The sequence below is a fragment of the Phoxinus phoxinus genome, assembly GCF_949152265.1.
Source record: "Phoxinus phoxinus genome assembly, chromosome: 12".
In the NCBI taxonomy this organism is placed as follows: Eukaryota; Metazoa; Chordata; class Actinopteri; order Cypriniformes; family Leuciscidae; genus Phoxinus; species Phoxinus phoxinus.
In genome coordinates this window covers 22,773,514-22,793,513 of record NC_136887.1, presented here as the reverse complement: position 1 = coordinate 22,793,513, position 20,000 = coordinate 22,773,514, and the positions used below count along the sequence as shown (strand labels likewise).

General features: G+C 41.7%; 1 protein-coding gene across 4 annotated transcripts in view; it reads right to left on the bottom strand.

Moving 5' to 3' along the window:
• Nucleotides 1-20,000, bottom strand: part of pcdh1b (protocadherin 1b) — a 163,142-nt gene that overhangs the window by 49,347 nt on the left and 93,795 nt on the right. For 3 of the 4 annotated variants that reach the window (XM_079630472.1, XM_079630474.1, XM_079630473.1), the window contains exon 4: nucleotides 11,585-11,804. The exons of the other annotated variant lie outside the window; for it this stretch is intronic. In XM_079630472.1, the coding sequence (XP_079486598.1) occupies nucleotides 11,585-11,804 (220 nt within the window). The remainder of the gene's footprint in view (nucleotides 1-11,584; nucleotides 11,805-20,000) is intronic. 4 annotated transcript variants of the gene reach the window in all.

Genomic DNA, 20,000 nt, shown 5'->3' with positions numbered 1-20,000 from the left:
GTCCAAAACAGACACACGCGCACACATACACGCATCGCTCCCTACTTTTCCTTCCTCGTGGGGACGGGAGGATAAATTCAGCTTGGAAACAAGTGCTCAGCATTACTTTAAAAGTCTAAGGATAGCTGTGTGTGTGTGTGTGTGTGTGTGTGTGTGTGTGTGTGTGTGTGTGTATGTATGTGTGTGTGACAGGGAGAGAGGGAGGGAGGGAAAGAAAAAGAGAGAGAGAGAGAGAGAGAGAGAGAGAGAGAGAGAGAGAGAGAGAGAGAGAGAGAGAGAGAGAGAGAGATAGAAATAGAGATAGAGATAGAGATAGAGAGAGAGAGAGAGAGAGAGAGAGAGAGAGAGAGAGAGAGAGAGAGAGAGAAAGAGAAAGAGAGAAAGAGAGGTCCACTGCTGCTCACTTTATTATATAATTTGTGGAGGCATTAGATCTACTTCCATAGTCTACTGGGCTTTCACAAGCATCCCACAATTCCAATTAAGTTGTGTGCATATATGTGCCTGTTTTATCCTCAGATAACAAGATATCAAAATGTGATTTTGACTTTATATTATATTTATATCATACTTAATCTCTCAAAATGTGACTCACAATTGCAACTTAATTTCGACTTAAAATGATTTTTTTTTTCTCCTAATTGCAACTTCATATCTCAAAATGTGACTGTCTTTTAAATGATTTTCTTCCCCTCATAATTGTGAACAGATATCTCAAAATGTGATCTCTCACATAATTGCAAATATATATCATATTGTGGATCCATATCTGATATGAAGTTGCAATTGATTTGCAATTTGATTGCCAGGCGATCTTGACCAATCATAATCCGCCATTCGCCGAATCCGCCATTTATGTCCGACAAAGCAGTCAGGAGAGTTAGTAGATTAACGTTGGAGGGTTTAAACTTGAAAAACGGAGTGTACTGACGTCTTTCCGCGGTTAAAACAACATTCTTTCTTATGTTCATTCATGTTTATTTGATGCTATAAATTAACTAGAAGGAAGAGATGATCAGTTGGGTTCACGAGCAGCTTTAACTGATGCTCTACAGCGATTTGTCAGACACATTAAAGAGGCACAAAACGGTATTTATTGTTCATTTCTTCTAAAAATGACCAAATATGTTTCATATTAAAAGTAACCTGCTCAGTCCTGTCTGTCAGCACGTTGTCAGTGTCCTCTCTGCTCCGCGATGTATTTTTTACTGAGAACATGGTGTAGAGTGAGAGCGTTGTAGCTTGTCGGACATAGCAACACTAACTAAAGGGTCTTTGCGAACGGTCAATTGTGATATATGACTTATAAAGCCACAATTGTAAGAAAACCTTATACTGCATATCACAACTGCAACTTCATATCTCACAAATACAACTTTATATTCCACAGTTGTGATTTTATATCTCGCAATGAAACCATCTTGTACACTAGACGTGATCTTATAATTACCCATTTTCATTTTTAAAATACAGATAAAAAATATCATTTTATCAAAATAAAACAATAGGAGTCAATGGAAAGTGTCCATCATAACAGAAAAACACAGCTGCATATGTATGTGTGCTCTCCGTTGAGGTTGAGCAGGACGACATGACCCATTGCCTGGATGTTTTGTGGTTGCTCATTTTAGTGAGGACCCCAAGCTGCCCCACAAGCGCCTGTCAGAGTGGAGCCATGAGAGATAATCACAGTCACACTCATCACAATGAAGGGGAAATGCTAGAGAGAGAGAGAGAGAGCACTGAGGAGGGGGTCAAGCGCAAAGAGAGAGTTTTAGAAACAATTTGTTGTCACTTTGTATTTAGGAAGAACGTTACGGTGGGAAAACTAGTGAGTGGGGACAGGAAGTAACAGAGACTGCGTGTGTGGGAAACACTTCCAGAACACAGTGCATCTGCTTTTGATTTGCTTACACGCACCCAATGCAGTTCTCTTTCACTCTGTTCTTCCATCCATCTTAAGGTTCAATATTCAGGGGGCGGTCAGTGGGTTAAACCTCCTTCGAGACTTTCACAGGCCATCCCGAGAGGAACGAAGAGACAGTGGTGAACACTCATGCATATTTCCTGACCAAACCATGAATTCTCTTCCTCTTTGTCTATATCCTCTCCAGCCGCTTCCTTAACTCCAGCTTTATCCTTTTAATTAGGGTTACCATGGCACCCTCGGCATACAAACAAAGCGTTTCGGAGCTTCGAGAGAAAGTAGCAAGGTGCATATTTCTGGCATCATAAAAGGATCTGACCAATTAGTCATTGCGCATCATAGAGAAGGATTAAGCTAGCCTTTCTGTGTTTAGTTTTGTCAATTTTTTATGGTTTGATGTGTAAGATTAAATAAATATGAGTGGAATTGTGGGCTGAGGGAGGAGTGATTCAGAATCTCTGGTGTCTGCATGATCGTTAAAGGAAAGCCACATAAAGTCTGTAATTAAAGGATGTGCATGACAGACATAATCATAAATGCATTACCCCAGTCTACTAGAATCAAGGTTTGCATTTAATATAAATGTTCCAGACATTATCGCGCAATTCTTTTTAAAGACTTGTAAAGACGCAATTATTTTTAAAGACGTGGCATGGAGTTTGAATACCATTTCTGTGTAATTTATGTTTACCATCTCAAAATCTCTGGGCAAATTGTCAGCGGTAGAATGCTGTCTGTGGTTAGTTGGAAGCATTAAAAACAGCTCAAATCGCTCTCGTTTTTCCCCCCCTCTATGTGTACATCCGGTTCAGTGCATCGGAACGTCAAAACAATTTTCCTGTTTTCCAGCTTAAAGAAGTGGCCTGATTGAATGGTACGGGACAGATTGGATGTTGCCGTTATGGAGATGGCTTGTTTGCTCATTTGAGACGAATGATTGCCTTCATTTCCCCTGATATGGGCGTGATGGCGGTAGAACGGCAGCCTATTTGCTCTCCTAAACGAGGGCGTAATGGACGCTTTGTGCAACGTTAGAGCGCTCCGCGGCTGCCTTTGAGAGGCTCTTGAGAAATGAACCCTGACAACTGCACAGATGTTCAAAAGGCCTTTCTTCTGTTTAGATGCGTAGACCGTTCGTTTGTTTTTTGTTTGTTTGTTTGCTTGTTTGAGGAAGCCATTACCGGGCGGCTGATAAGAACACTAGGTCTGTCTTTAGAGGAGAGATGAGAGACAGAAATTCAAATAGATCCATAACTGCTCATAAATGCTCAGGCAGCATCTCGCTCAGACGAACGACATCAAACCCCGCGTCTGCCGTTCCTGGCTTTTACCGCATAATCACTTTCTGCTTTGAGCTCATCTCATCTTTTCCATCTCGGCTCATTCCGTCAAATTATTCTCCAAAACATTTTTCCCACCATCCCCTATTTCTGCGTATCTCTTTCTCTCCATTGTCTCTCTTGCTTTCGCCCACTCTTCCCAGAGAAGACCCACAGACCCATCCATTTCTATTAGGCAGGGGAAATGAGCACATTAGGGAAGAGAAGGGGGTGTCGGGCGGAAATGCCCCCCCTTGGGACGCTGAGCTGGGGTAATGGAATTACACTCCATTATCAGACGGAGATGATTCCATTTAGCTGGAGAGGAGCGAGCTACGGTGGAGAGATGGAGTAAGAGAGAGGGATGGAGAGAGGAAGAGAGCGAGTTCAGTCCATTTTGTTTCATCTAAGCTAATCTAAACAACAGCCACCGTGTGTTGGATATCACGCTATTTCTCAAAGGCCAACTTCTAAGGGCTCACTGAGCTCCGCGGTCTACCATCGCAGTAGTTCTTAAATGGTAGAACGACATAGATAGAAAGAACGATAGATAGAAAGAATGAACGAACAGTCGATAGAACGATAGATAGACTTTCACCCTAGCAACAACCTTACTGGTTTACCAAACATTGGCAGTTGTAGTATAAAAATACAGAAAAAAAGTATAATATTAACACGCAGTTAAACTAGCAACATTAAAATGAAGTCTACAGTACTTATTCAAAGTGTATACTCCTGTTCATTTCCTCATGGGATATGAGCTATAGGTAAATGAGCTATAGCTATAGCAGAACTGATGTTTTGCTGTTTCAGGAGTAAGGCAGAGCCCATCAGAGACAACATCTACTTCAGCAAAGACAACCTTCTATAGCGACTGGGTGATAGTTTTTCTAAGTCACCCCCCTGGATATACTTTGGTTCTTTCTCTTCTCAGAGCAATGAACAGAAAGAATAAAGACAGAAACATATTGACTTTGAGTCTTTGTCTTGTTGTAAGGGGTCTCTGGAAGACAGAGAGGAACCAGGCATAGCCTGTTCTGACTTCTGTTGGTCTAATGCAAAAGCTTCTCTTTGGAAACATGAAGATATCTGATTTGTTTTTATCCTGCTCCTCTCTTCTTCAGGTATAATGGATCTGGTAAATTCAGGAAACGAAATATCTCATCTTGTTTGACAATAATATTTGCTTAATGCACCACGGTTTAATCCGCAAATATTCGTATAATGAATTATTGAAAGGTGAAGTGTGTAATTGATGTGCAACTAGTGGCACCAAACAGAATTGCATGAATGATAAATACATAAATAACATGTCTCCTAAACACTTCCCCTGTCTGCCATTGGTCAAACAAACAAATAGTCCATGCTCGGCTGGTTAACATGCTCCAGTTTGCCCCTGGTAGTACTGTATGCTGTATTTTATTATATTAAAGTAAATGTTTTGGAAGTGACTGATTGTCATTTATTTATTTAGTGCTCTTCATGTATTACATATTATAGACCTCCTCAGGCTGGTCAAGAAGGGCAAATAAACAGGACAATATGTTGGTTTATGAGCACAGAGTCACAGTGTTTACTCTATTCAGGGAAATCAACCTACGAGTAGCTTATTTATAGTTGTCTCTGCACATTAAAGTGGGATTGGAGGAAATATTTCAACATGGAAAAAAAAACACACATTACACACATCATCTTTAAATTATTCATGCTCACATCGTTGTGAAGTGACACACTTAGTACTTGAATACACCTTGTGGTGCAACCTGGACACATCGTCAGTGATACTCCCGGGGTCATAGGGTGTTTCGGGTCTTACATCAGACACCCTCACCCGGGCGACCCAGCCGGGGGTGATCAGGCCCCGACTTGTGTCCAGGTAGCGCCCTACGCCACGCGTCCCCCCTCCTTAACCAGAGCCACCGTGCTGCCTTTTCAGCGGCTTCCAGGATGTTCTTAATGGCTCTTTGCCTGTGCAGTCCGCAAATCCCTAAGAGTCCCAGGACCCGGTGTAGAGACTGTCCTGCGAAGCCCCTACAGCCCACTTCAACAGGCTCACAGCGGGCCTTCCACCCATTCCTCCGACACTCAGCTACCAGATCAGCGTACTTGGCCCTCTTCCTTTCCTGGGCTTCCTCCATTCTATCTTCCCAGGGGACCGTTAGTTCAAGTAACACCACCTGCTTACTTGCTGCAGACATCAAGACCATGTCCGGACGTAATAATGTGACGGCAATGGATTCTGGGAACCTCAATTGAGTCCCCAGGTCCACCAGGAGGTGCCAGTCTCTTGCTGTTGCGAGCAAGCCCCCTTGGGTCTTTCTAGGGGGCTGAGGCTTCTCGCCTGCTCGAACAAAGGCAATTGCAGACTTGGTTGGATGATGCTGCTTGCTGATATTAATGCCAGTGCAGATGGCGTCTGCTACTGCCTTCAGGATCTGGTCATGGCGCCAACGATAACGCCCATCTCCCAAGGCTTTTGAGCAGCAGCTAAGGATGTGCTCTAATGATCCCCTTTTCTGGCAGAGTTGGCAAGCAGGTGAGTCCACCAGGCCCCAGGTGAACAGGTTGGCAGGGCTAGGAAGGACATCATACACTGACTGGACCAAGAACTTGAAATGGTGTGGTTCCGCCTTCCAGAGTTCTGCCCAAGTGATCTTACGGCCAGCTGTTTGCTCCCACTTTGTCCAGGCCCCCTGCTTGGACATGCCCACCACTCTGCTGAAGCGAGCTTCCTCCACCTCGGCTCGTACCTCCTCCTGGATAAGCTTCCGCTTCTCCTTTCCTCTGGCTTTGCTGTAGCATGGCTTGGGATTGCTACCAAGTCCGGCCCGCCCAGTAGCCACCGTACCCACCAGGGTGCTATGCCGCAGCCTTGCCTCCGCCCGTTCCACTGCATCCTGGGCGCGCCACTTCCTTCCTGTTCTGACCTCTACCCCTGCTGAGGAGACCTTGGTGTCAACTGAGTCTCGGTAGAGTAGGACTTCTCTGGCTCGGGTGACCTTGAACTCCTCTGCCAGACTACTAAAGGGAAGCTGTAGCTTGGTGTTATGGCCAAAGAGAGCAATGCTGCTTAGGCTCCGTGGCAGGCCCAGCCACCTGCGCAGAAATCGGCTGACCTTCCGCTCAAAGCCCTCCACGGTGGTAATTGGGACTTCGTATATCAGCAGTGGCCAGAGGAGACGAGGGAGGATGCCATGTTGGTAGATCCAGGCCTTGAACCTACCAGGAAGCCCTGACTTATCCACTGCCGAGAGCCATGTGTCGAGGTCATCGCTGGTTCCCCTCCGTGCAGCGGTGTCCTTCAGGTTGTGAGTGAAGAGCTTGCCCAGGCTCTTCACTGGCTTTTCTGACACTGATGGAATTCTGGTGTCTCCCAACATGAAGCGGAACTGATCAGCTACTTTTCCTTTCCTCAAGACCAAGGACCTGGATTTCGCGGGCTTGAAGCTCATTCTTGCCCAAGTAATGAGCTGTTCGAGGCCTCGCAGAAGCCACCTGCATCCGGGCACTGTGGTTGTGGTGACCGTGAGATCGTCCATGAATGCTCTAATCGGGGGTTGTCGGGTGCCAGATCTGGACAGTGGACCTCTACATTCCACTTCTGCAGACTTCACGAGCATATTCATGGCCAGTGCAAACAGAGACACAGAGATTGTGCAGCCTGTAATTATACCCTTCTCCAGACGATGCCACTCCGATATTGAAGTCCCAGAGGACACCCTAAGACTGAAGTTGTTATAATAGTCAAGGATGAGATTTTGAATCTTCTCTGGGACGTGGTATCTGCTCAGGGCCAATTCCACCAATCTGTGTGGTATCGATCCGTAAGCATTGGCAAGGTCCAGCCACAGCACTGCCAAGTCCCCTTTGCCCTCTCGTGCCTCCCTGATCAGCTGTGTCACAACCCCTGTGTGTTCAATACACCCTGGGACCCCTGGTATTCCTCCTTTCTGCACCGAGATGTCTATGTAGGTGTTCTTAAGGAGAAATCCCATCAGACGATTGGAAACAATCTTGAAGAAGGTTTTGCATTCCACACTGAGGAGGGAGATTGTCCTAAACTGCTCGATGTTACTTGCATTCTCCTCCTTGGGAATCCACACGCCCTCTGCATATCTCCACTGCTGAGGTACTTTCCCTCTTCTCCAGATAGTTCTTAGAATCTTCCAAAGACGTTCCAGAAGCCTGGGGCAATGTTTGAAGACCTTGTATGGAACTCCACTTGGGCCCGGTGCTGATGATGTTCTGGCAGATTTAATAACCTCTTTGACTTCCTTAAGGGTAGGTTCGTTGATGTTAAAGAGGGTGCTAGGTTCAGGTGGGCATATAAGGGCTGCACAGTGACCAAGGTCGTGCTCCCTCCTGCCATCGCTGTAGGTGTTGCGGATATAGCGGTTGATATCCTCCTCCGGACATGAGAGTTGACCACTGCGTTTCTCTCCCAGCAGCTTCCTTGTAAAACCGAATGGATCTGCAATGAAGGCACTGCGCCTACGTGCCCTCTCCTTGCCCCTCTTCCTGTGCCACTCAGCCCGCCGAAGGGTGATTAGCCTTTTCCTTACCACACCCCTAAGTTCTGCCAGGGCTACCTTTTCCTCCTCGCTTGCCTTTCGGTACTGGCTCCTGAGTGTCCTCAGCTCTTGTCTGTGTTGGGCAATCTTGACCTCTCGTCGGTTCGGAATTGGTGCCGCAGTAGACGTCTTGGTGGCGCGTTGTTCCTTGGCGCCAAACCTTTCTGAAGCGATGCTGATTATGAACGTGCTCATGGTTCGGAGCCTCTGGTCCACACCACCCTTGGCTGTTGCTTCAAGGGCTGCATCAACATCTTCATCAAACTGTCGCCACACTGACTCTTTGTTGGCAGCAGGCCACAAAAACCGGCGCCGCTCTGATGGTCTGCTTTGGGGTGTAGCTTGTGGTGCTTGGAGGCTCTGGGCACTGTGGTATGTGTCCGGGCCTGGTTCCTCCTCCGTCTCACCAGGTGCTGTACTGAGTACTGGCACTGTGCGTTGCGTCACAAGCTTCCTTAGGCAGCCCATCTTGGTCTGGTGTATTTTTAGACCAGTCGTGTTTTTGCAGACCTTGCCACATTTGCAGACTGCACTCGTCGTCGATTGTCCATTTGCATTAGTCGTTGCCAGAAAAACAGAAGCTAATTAAATTTGATGTGTGCAATTTTTTCACTGTTAAACTACTTTTTAATGTGCAGAGACAACTATAAGTAAGCCATTCGTGGGTTGATTTCCCCAAAGAGCGTAAACACTCTAGTTTTATAGCATTTTCATAAAAATGCTTTTTGTCTGAAAAGTCTGGCATGTGGCGCCTCTCAACCAATGGTGTGAGCTCAGGGACGGGCTACCTGTTTGTGCAAATGGCTGATGGAGGAAGCATTTAGGAAACCTGCTTGGAAACCTGTTTTATTACATTTCACCTTTAAGTATTTAATAATTCTAGGAAAAATGCTTTTCTTTCTAATTCTATTCACCAAAGAATCCTGGAAAAAAAATGCCTTGCAGTTTCCACAAAAATTAGTCAGCCACAACTGTTTATAACACTGATAAGCAATGTTTCTTAAGCAGTAAATCAACATTTTAGTATGATTATTGAAGAATCATGTGAGGCTGAAGACTGGACTGCTGAAATTAATTACATTTTAACACATATTAAAACAGAAAACAGTTACTGTAATAATATTTCACAGTATTGCCGTTTTTACAGTATTTTTGATCAAATAAATGCAGCCTTCGTGAGCATAAGATACCTCTTTCAAAACAATAAAAAAATGTTACCAACCCCAAACTTTTGACTTGTAAAATCTTAATAGTGAGATATGAAGGATACTGTTTTCATGTCAACATATACTTAATTATTTATAATGCAGTACATTTTTAAATAAAACTGAATATGTAGGGAGTCATTTCTGTCTAGTGGTACCAAATAGAATTGCAAACTGTTTCTTTGAGTGACTGACTGGGGTGAGCTTAGAACAGAACTTCCTGACCAATAGCAGATGGGTGTTCGAAGCTTAAATGTAATTATTTTCACAGGTCTGTTTGGTGCTACAAGTGGCGCATAATTACACACTTCACCTTTAAAGAATCAGAAGGCAGCGGCTTTATTCCATGTACCATAAATATTTCACAACATTAGTCTTTGTCTAGCACGTTGCCACATTTCTCATGTTTTGACAATGTTCTTTAAAAAGGTGCATGAGCCAAATCAAGGTTTGCCAGGCAGACTCATCGCGACGTGTTTGTGCAAACCCAGTTGCCCTGTCACCTTCATGCTTCACAGTATCATTCCACACCCACCCTGCCCTCTTTTACACATTATATCCATGCATTATCCATAGTGGCTATATGAAGCAGGGCTCATTTGAAGAGCAGCGTTGTGGCAGCACAGTATTTATAGACTAGCACTGCTGCGTTGCGCAGCTGCTAAAGTCATTTCGAGCACTGGGACTATTTATTTTAAGATCCTTGCTCTTTTATTAGCTCTATTGTGTATAGTGATGTAAGGGAGTACAGTAAAACTCTTCCCTCAGCATCAGCGATGTTGACCCCAGGAAGCTGGCAGCAATCCATGAAGACAAACCACCACAGTGAGGGTCAACAGGCCCAAGTAGAGTCTGTCTACAATGATAACATACGCAAACACACACACACGCCCATATATACACATCCTAGGGAAATCCGTTAAATATCCCGCCTAACCCCCATTGCACATGACCTCATTTCTGTATGCAAACGCATACTGTCCTTCTTCTCAGTGTGTGTGAGGCTGTGGTTGGTGGCACCTGCCAGGGGCTTCTGTGCCCAGCTGTGTCTGTACAGATGCCATAAGTGAGACCTGTCTGGGTGACCCTCCCTGCAGACACACACACACACACACACACACTGTCCTGCAGCTGCAGTAAAAGCACTGATGTGGGAAGACAGCCATGACATTTAGGCCGCAGTCCACCTCAATTTCTTAGTCATACTTCTCTTTTTCTTTCTTCAATTCTACTTCCTTCAGCTGATTGTCAGTATTCTCAGTCTCTTTCCATGCATCTTGACCTCTTTCACAGAATATTCTATGTTCAATCCATGTTGAGCAAATTACAGCATTTGTGGCATACTGGTGATTAAAAAAAAAAACATATTTTTTTCTTTCTTTTTTAACCGGGGTTATGGCACCTACATATTATTTAAACTTTTCCATTTGAAACCTGTGTATTATTTCTGCATTACAGTTGGTATTTTTATTTTTAAAGTCATTTTGAGCAATGTGTTATCATGGCACACAAATTAAAATTGGAAATACATCACCGTTCAAAGCCGTTCAAAGCTTTTTTTTTATGTTTTTGAGAGAAGTCTCTTATGTACAGTCCAATCATTTAAATATGCTGAGCTGATTTGGTGCTCAAGAAACTTATTATCACCAATTAAACAGTTGTGCTGTTTAATATTTTTATGAAAACTGTAAAAAAATGTTATGAATAGAATAGAACATTCAAAAGAATAGCATTATATATATATAATGCTATTTATATGTATATATATATATATATATATATATATATATATATATATATATATGTGTGTGTGTGTGTGTGTGTGTGTGTGTGTGTGTGTGTGTGTGTGTGTGTGTGTGTGTGTGTGTGATTTTTCTTTTGCAAAAAATATAAAAAAATAAAGGAAGGACATATCATTATGGCACAAGTGCTGTTTACTGAACTCAACTTGTATTGACCCCAAAATATTCCTTTAAGAGTGTGTGGTGTGTACACATACACAGCACTGATTAATTCCACTGTAATTGAAATATTAAATGCTTTCAATGTGAGCCTGCCTTTTGGCTATGACTTCCACCCTCTCATAAGCTGTTGCCGAGGATTCTTGGTGTGTAGTACCTCGCCTGGGCGGAAAGGAGAGACGGCATCCCAATAGGAGAACTAGCTGATCCCTACAGCTACAACGGAGGAGGATTATATCAGGTTTTCCCGGTGTGTGTGTGTGCTAGTATGAATGTGTAATTGCAATATCTTGCCAAGAATTAATAATATTTTGTACATGTAAGATGAGTGTTGACAAGGTCTATACAGTTCTCAACGAAAAACATATTCAAATCAGTAGTTCACTTGCTTAACTTCTAACATTTAGTTCACAGTGCCTAAGAATTCAGATTGACCTTATTATACTATTTGTTTTAAAGCAAAACAAGTGTGAGTGACGGGCATAGAAGTAAACCGCTCAGTGCAGCTCATTACCAGCCGTTACTTAAACAACAACAAAAAAGCTGTAAGATGTAGAAGATCTAAAGAGATATTTCTGAAAGAGAGTTAATGTCTTCTTACCATTCTCGGGGTGTTCCATCTCTCCGATGCTGCCATCCGGGGTAGTACGTTCATAGTGGTCTTCAGGTAGGGCGAGGGGCCCGATACGCGGCCCTGAAGAGCTCTTACTGCTGGGAGTCTCTGACTCTTCCAGACCGCTGTCATAGTAACTGTGCTGAGAAGGATCCTGCAGATCTTGCGCCTGATTGGCTGTGGAGAAGGTCACTCGGCGATGCGGGAGCTGTGATTCGACAGAGAGAGAGAGGTCAAAGGTCAGCGTGCATCATCAGGTATCTTGGTGAATGATTGAATAATTTTCAATCTAATAATAAACTTTGTACAGTGAATCAGTATTGATCAGTTTTTAGCTCACACATTTAGCGCTGCTAGTGCACCATTTGTTCCACAGACATGTATGATAAATTATGTGTATTAGTATAACAAAAGGTGTTAATTTCTAAGCGATCTGAATTACAATTTTAACCGAAATAATATTTTGAGTGACCAGAATATTATAGAGACTTGGCCATGGGCTTTTTGGCAAGTAAGTAACAAATTATTCAAACCATTCATATTTTCTTCAGAAAAATACAAAACATTATTACAATTCAATAATAACAATCACATTTTTTTAGATTACAAATCATATAATACTTGCTCTGAATAATAACTTTAAGTGCCCAACAGTTTATCATCACTGATAATAATAAGAAATTAAGACTTGGTGTGTGTTAAAGACATCCTTAAAAAAATACATTTAAAAAATCGTACTGACCCTAAACTTTTGAACGAGAGTAAATATCATGCACTCCTAACTTAAATGAAATAGTTCTAAGGCAGATGCTGCTTTCCATCTAAAGCAACATACACTAACAGCATAGGCAACGTTGATCTATGCATTAATTGTAGTAACTCGAATTGCATCTTTATGAAGATCCACAGCCGTTAGCCATTGCACATACGTTATTTCTCTTACATCTACATATCTATGCATCCCTGACATGAGCAAATCCCTCAGCACACACTCATTGTGCATCTCTCTCTCTCTCTCTCTCTCACACACACGCACACACACACACACACACCTAAGGCTCAGTGAGGAGTGTATTAAGCAAGTGTTAGCTAAATCCAGTGTGACTGCAGAAGCCAGGTTTGATAAGGATGATAGAAGCCACAGCTCTCCCACAGGAGAAGCCCACTTCACACCCCACCCCTCCCTCCAGCGGCACCGGCGAGAGAATAGGACATTTCGTCAAGATGGAATGAGACAGCTCGCAAATTGGCATTTGGAGCTAGACGGAGACCACTGTCAGCCACCCAGCTCTCCGAGGCACATCCACCCCTCCACATACCAATCACAAACCACAAACCTTTAGAGAGAGCGAGAGAAAGGGAGTGGGAAAGTAAAAACAAGTAAAAGAAATCTACTCATCCTCTCACTGTTATCAATAATACAGAGATGCTCCTCAAACACATCTCTCTTTTTATTTTCGGACTCTCTCTCTCTCTCTCTCTCTCTCTCTCTCTCTCTCTCTCTCTCTCTCTCCCTTGTGCCATGTGGAGTTGCCACAGGGAAACACAACCAGTTCGTTTCTCCCTCCCTTTCCACTTCTCAGCCTCCTCTTCACCCGCCACACATTCGGTTTGAGAGCGAAGCTGTGATGTTTGTTTTGGTTATTTTTACAAGGTAAACATTTTCTTGTGCAACACTCCGCTCTGAACACCCAAAGCTGCTTGCGTCACACGCAAATTATTTGTGAATGCGAGGAGAAACTCCTAAAGAAATACACAAAGAAATGACTGAACTCACTTCTCTTAATCTCACACTTCTGCTGGAGACAATGAAGAAACCCTGGAGAACACAAAGCATTTCTCAAGACAGGCCTGATGACCCTGCGGTCCAGAACATAAGTGTTTCCATTGGTTAAATAATATATGTTGTCAGTTCTCATAAATGTTGCTCAGAGGACAGATAATGACTATACCACTGTGAATGTGATGCTTTTACATTTGCTGAAAGAAATGACGATTGTTCAGCGGGGCGTCATTACTGTAGGTCTGCTATTCTGTAATTGCAATTTTCTAAAGTGCTGTAAATTCTTCACATTTGTAATTGATGTATAGAGTTCAGCAAAATTTCGAGCAACATCAGCTGTTCCGATTTGATTTTATGACTTTATTACCTTTAACTAAATAGAATGACTCTTTTTAAAACTCAGATGACTGATAATCTGACTGATTTAATTACTTTTGTATGCACACCTGTGACTATACTAGGGGTTACACGGACTAGTCAACATTTATGACACTTTAAGCTTGACTAGTCGCTGATCATGGCCTATAGAGGGCGGAACAGGACAAGAAATCTTTGAAGTTCACATTTACGCTGCGTTTCCAACAGTTAAAATGACAAATAAATGCATTCTCCAAGAGCGCTCCACAAGACATGTTTGATTATACCACGATGCTCAAACTTTATCGGGTAATGCAATTTAGTTTTTTAAATGCATTCTAAACTAATGCGGACATTTAGAAAGTAGCTCACACCTCACGTGCGGTTTGCGCTGTATATGATGTGATGTGATGTGTGTGTAGCCTATATATATATATATAAATAAATAAATAAATATATATATATATATATATATATATATATATATATATATATATATATATATATATATTCCTTATATATAAGGAAACCATGATAATTTTTAGCAAGTCTTTGATGAATAGAAAGTTAAAATAATATCTGTATTGATGCTTACATTTTTTTAGAATGTAGTATGATAATGATAGTATTTTTTAAAGTTTTTACTTGGAATCAATTTAATGTGTCCATGCTAATTAAAAAGTATTAATTTCTTTTTTTTTTTAATCTTACTGACCCCAAACTTTTTGAACTGTAATAGTATAAAAAAAGCATTTCTAAAAAAAAGATATCATATAATAAACAAAACTGTGGTTTGTTGATTTATTAAGCAAAAGCAAATGAAGCTAACCTTTATTTTCAACTCAATGTCTATGCTGCAACATAGCATTGAGGATTTCAGCATGGGTGAATGGAAGTTTTCACCACACAAACAAGAAAGATTCTTCCATAAGTACATTAATGAGGAGGAGACATCACCTTTATTGCATCTGTGTTGCAGTTGCTAAATTTAATGAATGGAAAAGGAATAGCTGGAGATAATTAGCCAATCCTTAAGTGCATCTGATGTAACAGAAGATGGGCGTTAGTTGAGCCATCTTGATGCATGGAAAGGCTCAAGGGAGGCTTCAAAACCTTCGGGTGCTGAATGTAACACTTTGGCCTGACTTTTTTAGCACTCCTAACACATGGCTCATCTCCTCTGCTCCAGATCAAATAAAGATAAGCCGCACAGTGCATATGTGTGTAAAGCACAACACTTCTATTCAGAGGGGTGAATAGTTTTTGCTGAGGGATTTGTTTTAGGCCACTTGCTGTATCTGCTACGAAACCCGCCATCCCCTTACTCTGATAAACAAGAGTGTGCAGAGTGTCCGGTGGATGTGTGTAGATGGATACACAAACACACTGGTCTATTGTCCTCCCTGTTCAGAAAGGAGGTGAATAATACCAGACGAGCAGCTCTGAGCTTATTGGATCTGTGCATCTGTATCTTTCTGTGTGCGTTTCATTGTATCCTGTTCCTCATTAGTTTTCTCTCTGTGTGAGGATAAGACAGTGAAGGGCTATTTTGTGAGACTATAATCCATACTCTCACACAGACACAGATGATACTGTGGATGCGCTGATATGATAATATGATTTCTGCATCTCATTCTCAAACTGAGATGAGTAAAAGTGGATCAGAATATAGAGAAGGTTTTGTTTGTGTTTATGTGTGTGTGTGTGTGTGTGTGTGTAATAGAGAGTTTCTTTCGCTGTACTTTCTGTAAAAGCTGCTTTTGTTCCCCCTCTTGGTGTACTTCTACTATTGTAGCCCCCAGCTAAGACAGCACTCACTCACAAACAAAACCAGCTCCCACTACTAACCTCCCCCTCTCCCTCCCTTGTGCTGTCGGTCTCACTCTCCCTCCCTCTGTTCCAAGCTAGAGGGTAGGTGCCAGGGTTGAGTTATGTAAGGAATGACAGCTATGCCTGAGGACGGGATTGGTTAGCTGGGAAAATGCACCTGTGGGACTCAAGTACCTGCCTCAGTCCTCAGACTGCAGAAAAGCTTTGATTCCTGTTAACAGCATCAGAGAGATGTGTAGAGAGAGACAAGAGTGCAGGGAGACGAAAGAGGGAGTGAATTCTCTGACTATGAGGGATGGAGTTGCTGAGGCGCCGGCAAGCCAAATAGGAGAGTGAGATGAGCAGATAAGGTGAAGAATAAAGTACGGAGAGAGTGATTCATGCGATTGGGTGGGAATGACACTGAACTGATTATTAAAGACAATGTGAAGTCAAAATTGACCTATTACATTTCTTAAATAAATTCCAAAGAAATATTGGACGAAAAACATTTATTCTCCTTATATAATTTATTTCTTGACGTCACCAATCCATCTGTCATACTGAAGCCGCATCCTGCTAAGGAAGTCTATAATACCTAGATAAGATCTGTGCTCATTCTCATTTGTTTACTTATATGTATCATATACAAATATAATATAATTAAAACAACAACCTGAGGGTATGTGGTTTTAAAATCAAGATACAAATGTGACTAGTTTCTCTTCAGAAAGGCAGCATTGCGCTGTCAAAACTCACAGATATTTATCCGTCCATCATTTCTAATGGAGTGAAGACTCATTTGCAGGCTTTCAGCAGATACATCCTCCCCTGAGGAGCAGGAAGACAACACTCCACTCTCTATAGCTGTGTCACACACTCCCTTCCCATCCACTGCCTCGCCGACACTGGCTCTTAATGCTACATTAGCATGTGTGTCTTATTCAACTAGAAGCCAGAGGCCCAGGTCTAAACTCTGCCTGTGGATTAGAGAGATGAGATGTGAGCAGACAGCAGCTGCCCAATCACCTGACTTAAGACTAACAACCTCTAACAGGCCCTCAAACAGACATGCTCGGCAAACGCTCCGCCGAGGTACATTTCGGATGGGCCTGGTGTCTTAGTGATGAAGAGGCGGCCAGATTGTCATTTTTCCATGTTAAATTAGCTATCAAAAGCTACAAGAATTTGTACAGAACTTCATTTTATCATGCCTTCAAATGCATGTTTTCGTCACTGTCATGGATGGGGCACATCTGTTTTGCAAAATAAATGGGCATTATGTAAATTCTCAATGGAAATGAAGTGTGACCTACTAAACATAACTCAAACGGAAACGAGTGGTCAGACTAGAGGAGGGGGAAAAAAACAATACATATCTAACAATGCCTTGTTTTGACTACATGGTTAAACACACACACACAATATTCACCAATATTCAGTTGTGTTATCATTTGAATTCCTTTCACATGAACCGAGGTGCAGCTAAACGCAACACGAAGTGACGGGTCTGAAGGTTTGCCATGGCAACAGGGGTCTGTGATGGATACACTACAGTACTGACAGAGGTAGAGCGACGCTCACATTTTCACACATACGCACACAGCCCCCTAAATCTCGCTTCAACACAACAAATCAACTTTAAAAACATCAAGAGTGTCTGTGAATATATTTTCAATTTACTGCCTCAATGCACCAAACATATCAGCTCTCAAACGCTCAGATATCGCTGGCAACACAACGGCAGCATGCCAATCACACACTTATCAGCTCAGTTTAGATTACTCTGGAAGTTACAGTGTCAAGGGTATTTCCGATCCACACACACACACACACACACACACACACACACACACACACACACACACACACACACACACACACACACACACACTTGTGAACTGGTATTAAAACACCTGAGCTCTGTTACAGAAAATGTTCATTCCAATATCCATGCAAATGGAAATGAAAATTGTACTCCCCTCCCAAAAATGAAAGACAAGAAGTTATGTGTAAATACTTTGGCAATATGCATTTCACATCCTCCTCTGAATAAACACAAAAAAAAACATGTTTACTTGGACGGTTCACCCAAAACATTTAAATTCTGTTCAAATCCTACACAAGCATTCAAAAGTTTAGGGTCAGTAAGATTTTTTTTTTTTATTCTTTAGAAATTAACACTTTTATTCAGCACGAATGCATTGAAATTGATCAAAAGTGACAGTTTACATTGTTACAAAAGATTTCTATTTCAAATGAATGCTGTTGGTTTGAACTTTTTTTGTTAGTCAAATAATCCTGATGATAAAAAAAAGGCTTCTTTCAAAAGGTTCTTTTAAAAGATCTTACCATCCCTAAACTTTTAAACTAGCGTATGCTTATATGTCTTTCTTTTATGGAACACAAAAGAGAAATTTAGCAAAACGTTGAGCTATTTTCAATATAATGAAAGTGAATGGGGATCCCAAATGATAAAGAAAATGTAATAGTCTTAAATTTAAGTTATTATCCACTTCTATCTCTCATATCTTATTCATATTTCTGTATACTCAGACTTGCCGAGCCATGATCAGTTAAATGACATGTAATCATCTGTTCTGGTGTGTTAAAGACACCATTTTCAGTAAGTAGTTTAGCCTGTTCCTCTCACAAAACTATCGTATGACTTAAATCCATTGTATGGACCACTTTTATGATGAACTCGACAGCCCAAATTTCCATTCACTTTCATTATAAAGACAAGAGTGGCTAATTGATTCAAGCAAATCATCTTTCTCTCTCTAATATTTTTTTTCTCTCTCCAGGGAATGCTTAAACCAAATGCAGGTGGGGAGAAGAAGAAAAAAATCTACTGTTGGCCCATAAAAAGACAACTAATATACCTACAACTCGATAATCCTGGGGACTTTCTATTGTCTACTATACATTAGTAACTGCTACAGTATTGTGTATGCCATACAGCTACCCTCACAGAAACCTTTCTGCATTTTTAAATATTCATTAAGACATTACTTAGTATGTTTATGGTCCCCATAATAGGTGATTTCAGGTTTTACTATCCTTGGGACCAACTGTTTGTGGATAGCAAACCCAACCCAACCCACCCCCACACACACATTTTAGCATACACCAGTTTCAACTGAAGTACATTCTTTTAAAGGCATACACTTACAAAGAGAGGGTGAGTTCTTAAGCTGTTCAGATATATGTTTTCCCTCAGGCAAACTTAAAACAAACACACACAAACTCACAAAACCTGATACCTCCTTCTCTTTAAACGATACTACGATTCCACAGTGTAACGGCTCAGTTAATCTCTCTCAATGTTCTTTGTGTTTGAAAGAATTGAGCAATTGCTACATTAGATGACTATTGGCCCTTTGAGGCTGTAATATAAACATTGAAATGATGCATACGAAAGGCATAGCCTTTTCTCAGATTGTGACGATTAATGCCATGGAAACGATGCTGGCTGATGCAAATGTATGGTTATGTCAACAAAAGTGGGAAAATTGTGCATTGCAACGTATCTATCGTCCACTTTCTTTTGCAAACACACACTACCTTACTTAAAACACAGGATAAGCCATGGTCTGCTAGTATCTTGTTTCAGGGCAATTTTCCAACCTAGGCTCACTGGTGAAACGTGCCCGTATGTTTGCTGCTTGCACTTCCTACTAAGCCACACATATGAAGCTAAACATCAAAATGCATTAGTTTACAAATCATGCACAATGGTAAAAGTGTGTTAAGGTAATACGATAGAATTTTGTAAGAAACCTAAAAAATAAGTCTTCATTAACCGATTATCTGCCCCGTAATTATAATTTGTGTGAAAGTTGTTCGTGTTTACTGCCACTTTTGTTAATTGCAGGTGGAAATTACAGTGAATTGTACGTTTTTGGAATCTGGCATGAATTTAGCTAGTGGCACATTTTTGGTGTGCAATTATCACTGGGTTAGGTCAACCCGCTGAACACCAGCAGACCAGCTTAGCCTGGTTAAAATGTTTCTACCAACATGGTCAACCTTCAGTCTTCAGAAATTCCTACATTCTCTTTCTCAATCCGTGTCATTCCTTTAGCCCGTCTCTTCTTCTGATGAAGAGAGAGGGAAATAAAGATGGAAGAAGAGTGAAAGAGACAGAGATAAAGTGATGAGCAGCAGTCAGTCACTGTGTCTCTTTGAAGGACATCGATTGAGTCATCTATTCCCGACGGTTTATACGGCCCTCAGTATTTTCAGACAGGTTTGGTGTGTATGTGTGTTTGTACGTGTAAATGATTTTTATCTCTGAAGGGGGAGGGAAGAAAGAGTCTTGATGGAAGGACATCAGAGTCGTAGAGAAAAGTCAACCCAACACAGAAACATTAGCCATATTTAGCCAATATAACATTTCCAAAACAGAATTGGTCTGAGGTCCAAATAGAAATGCAAAATGCATTTAGAGTT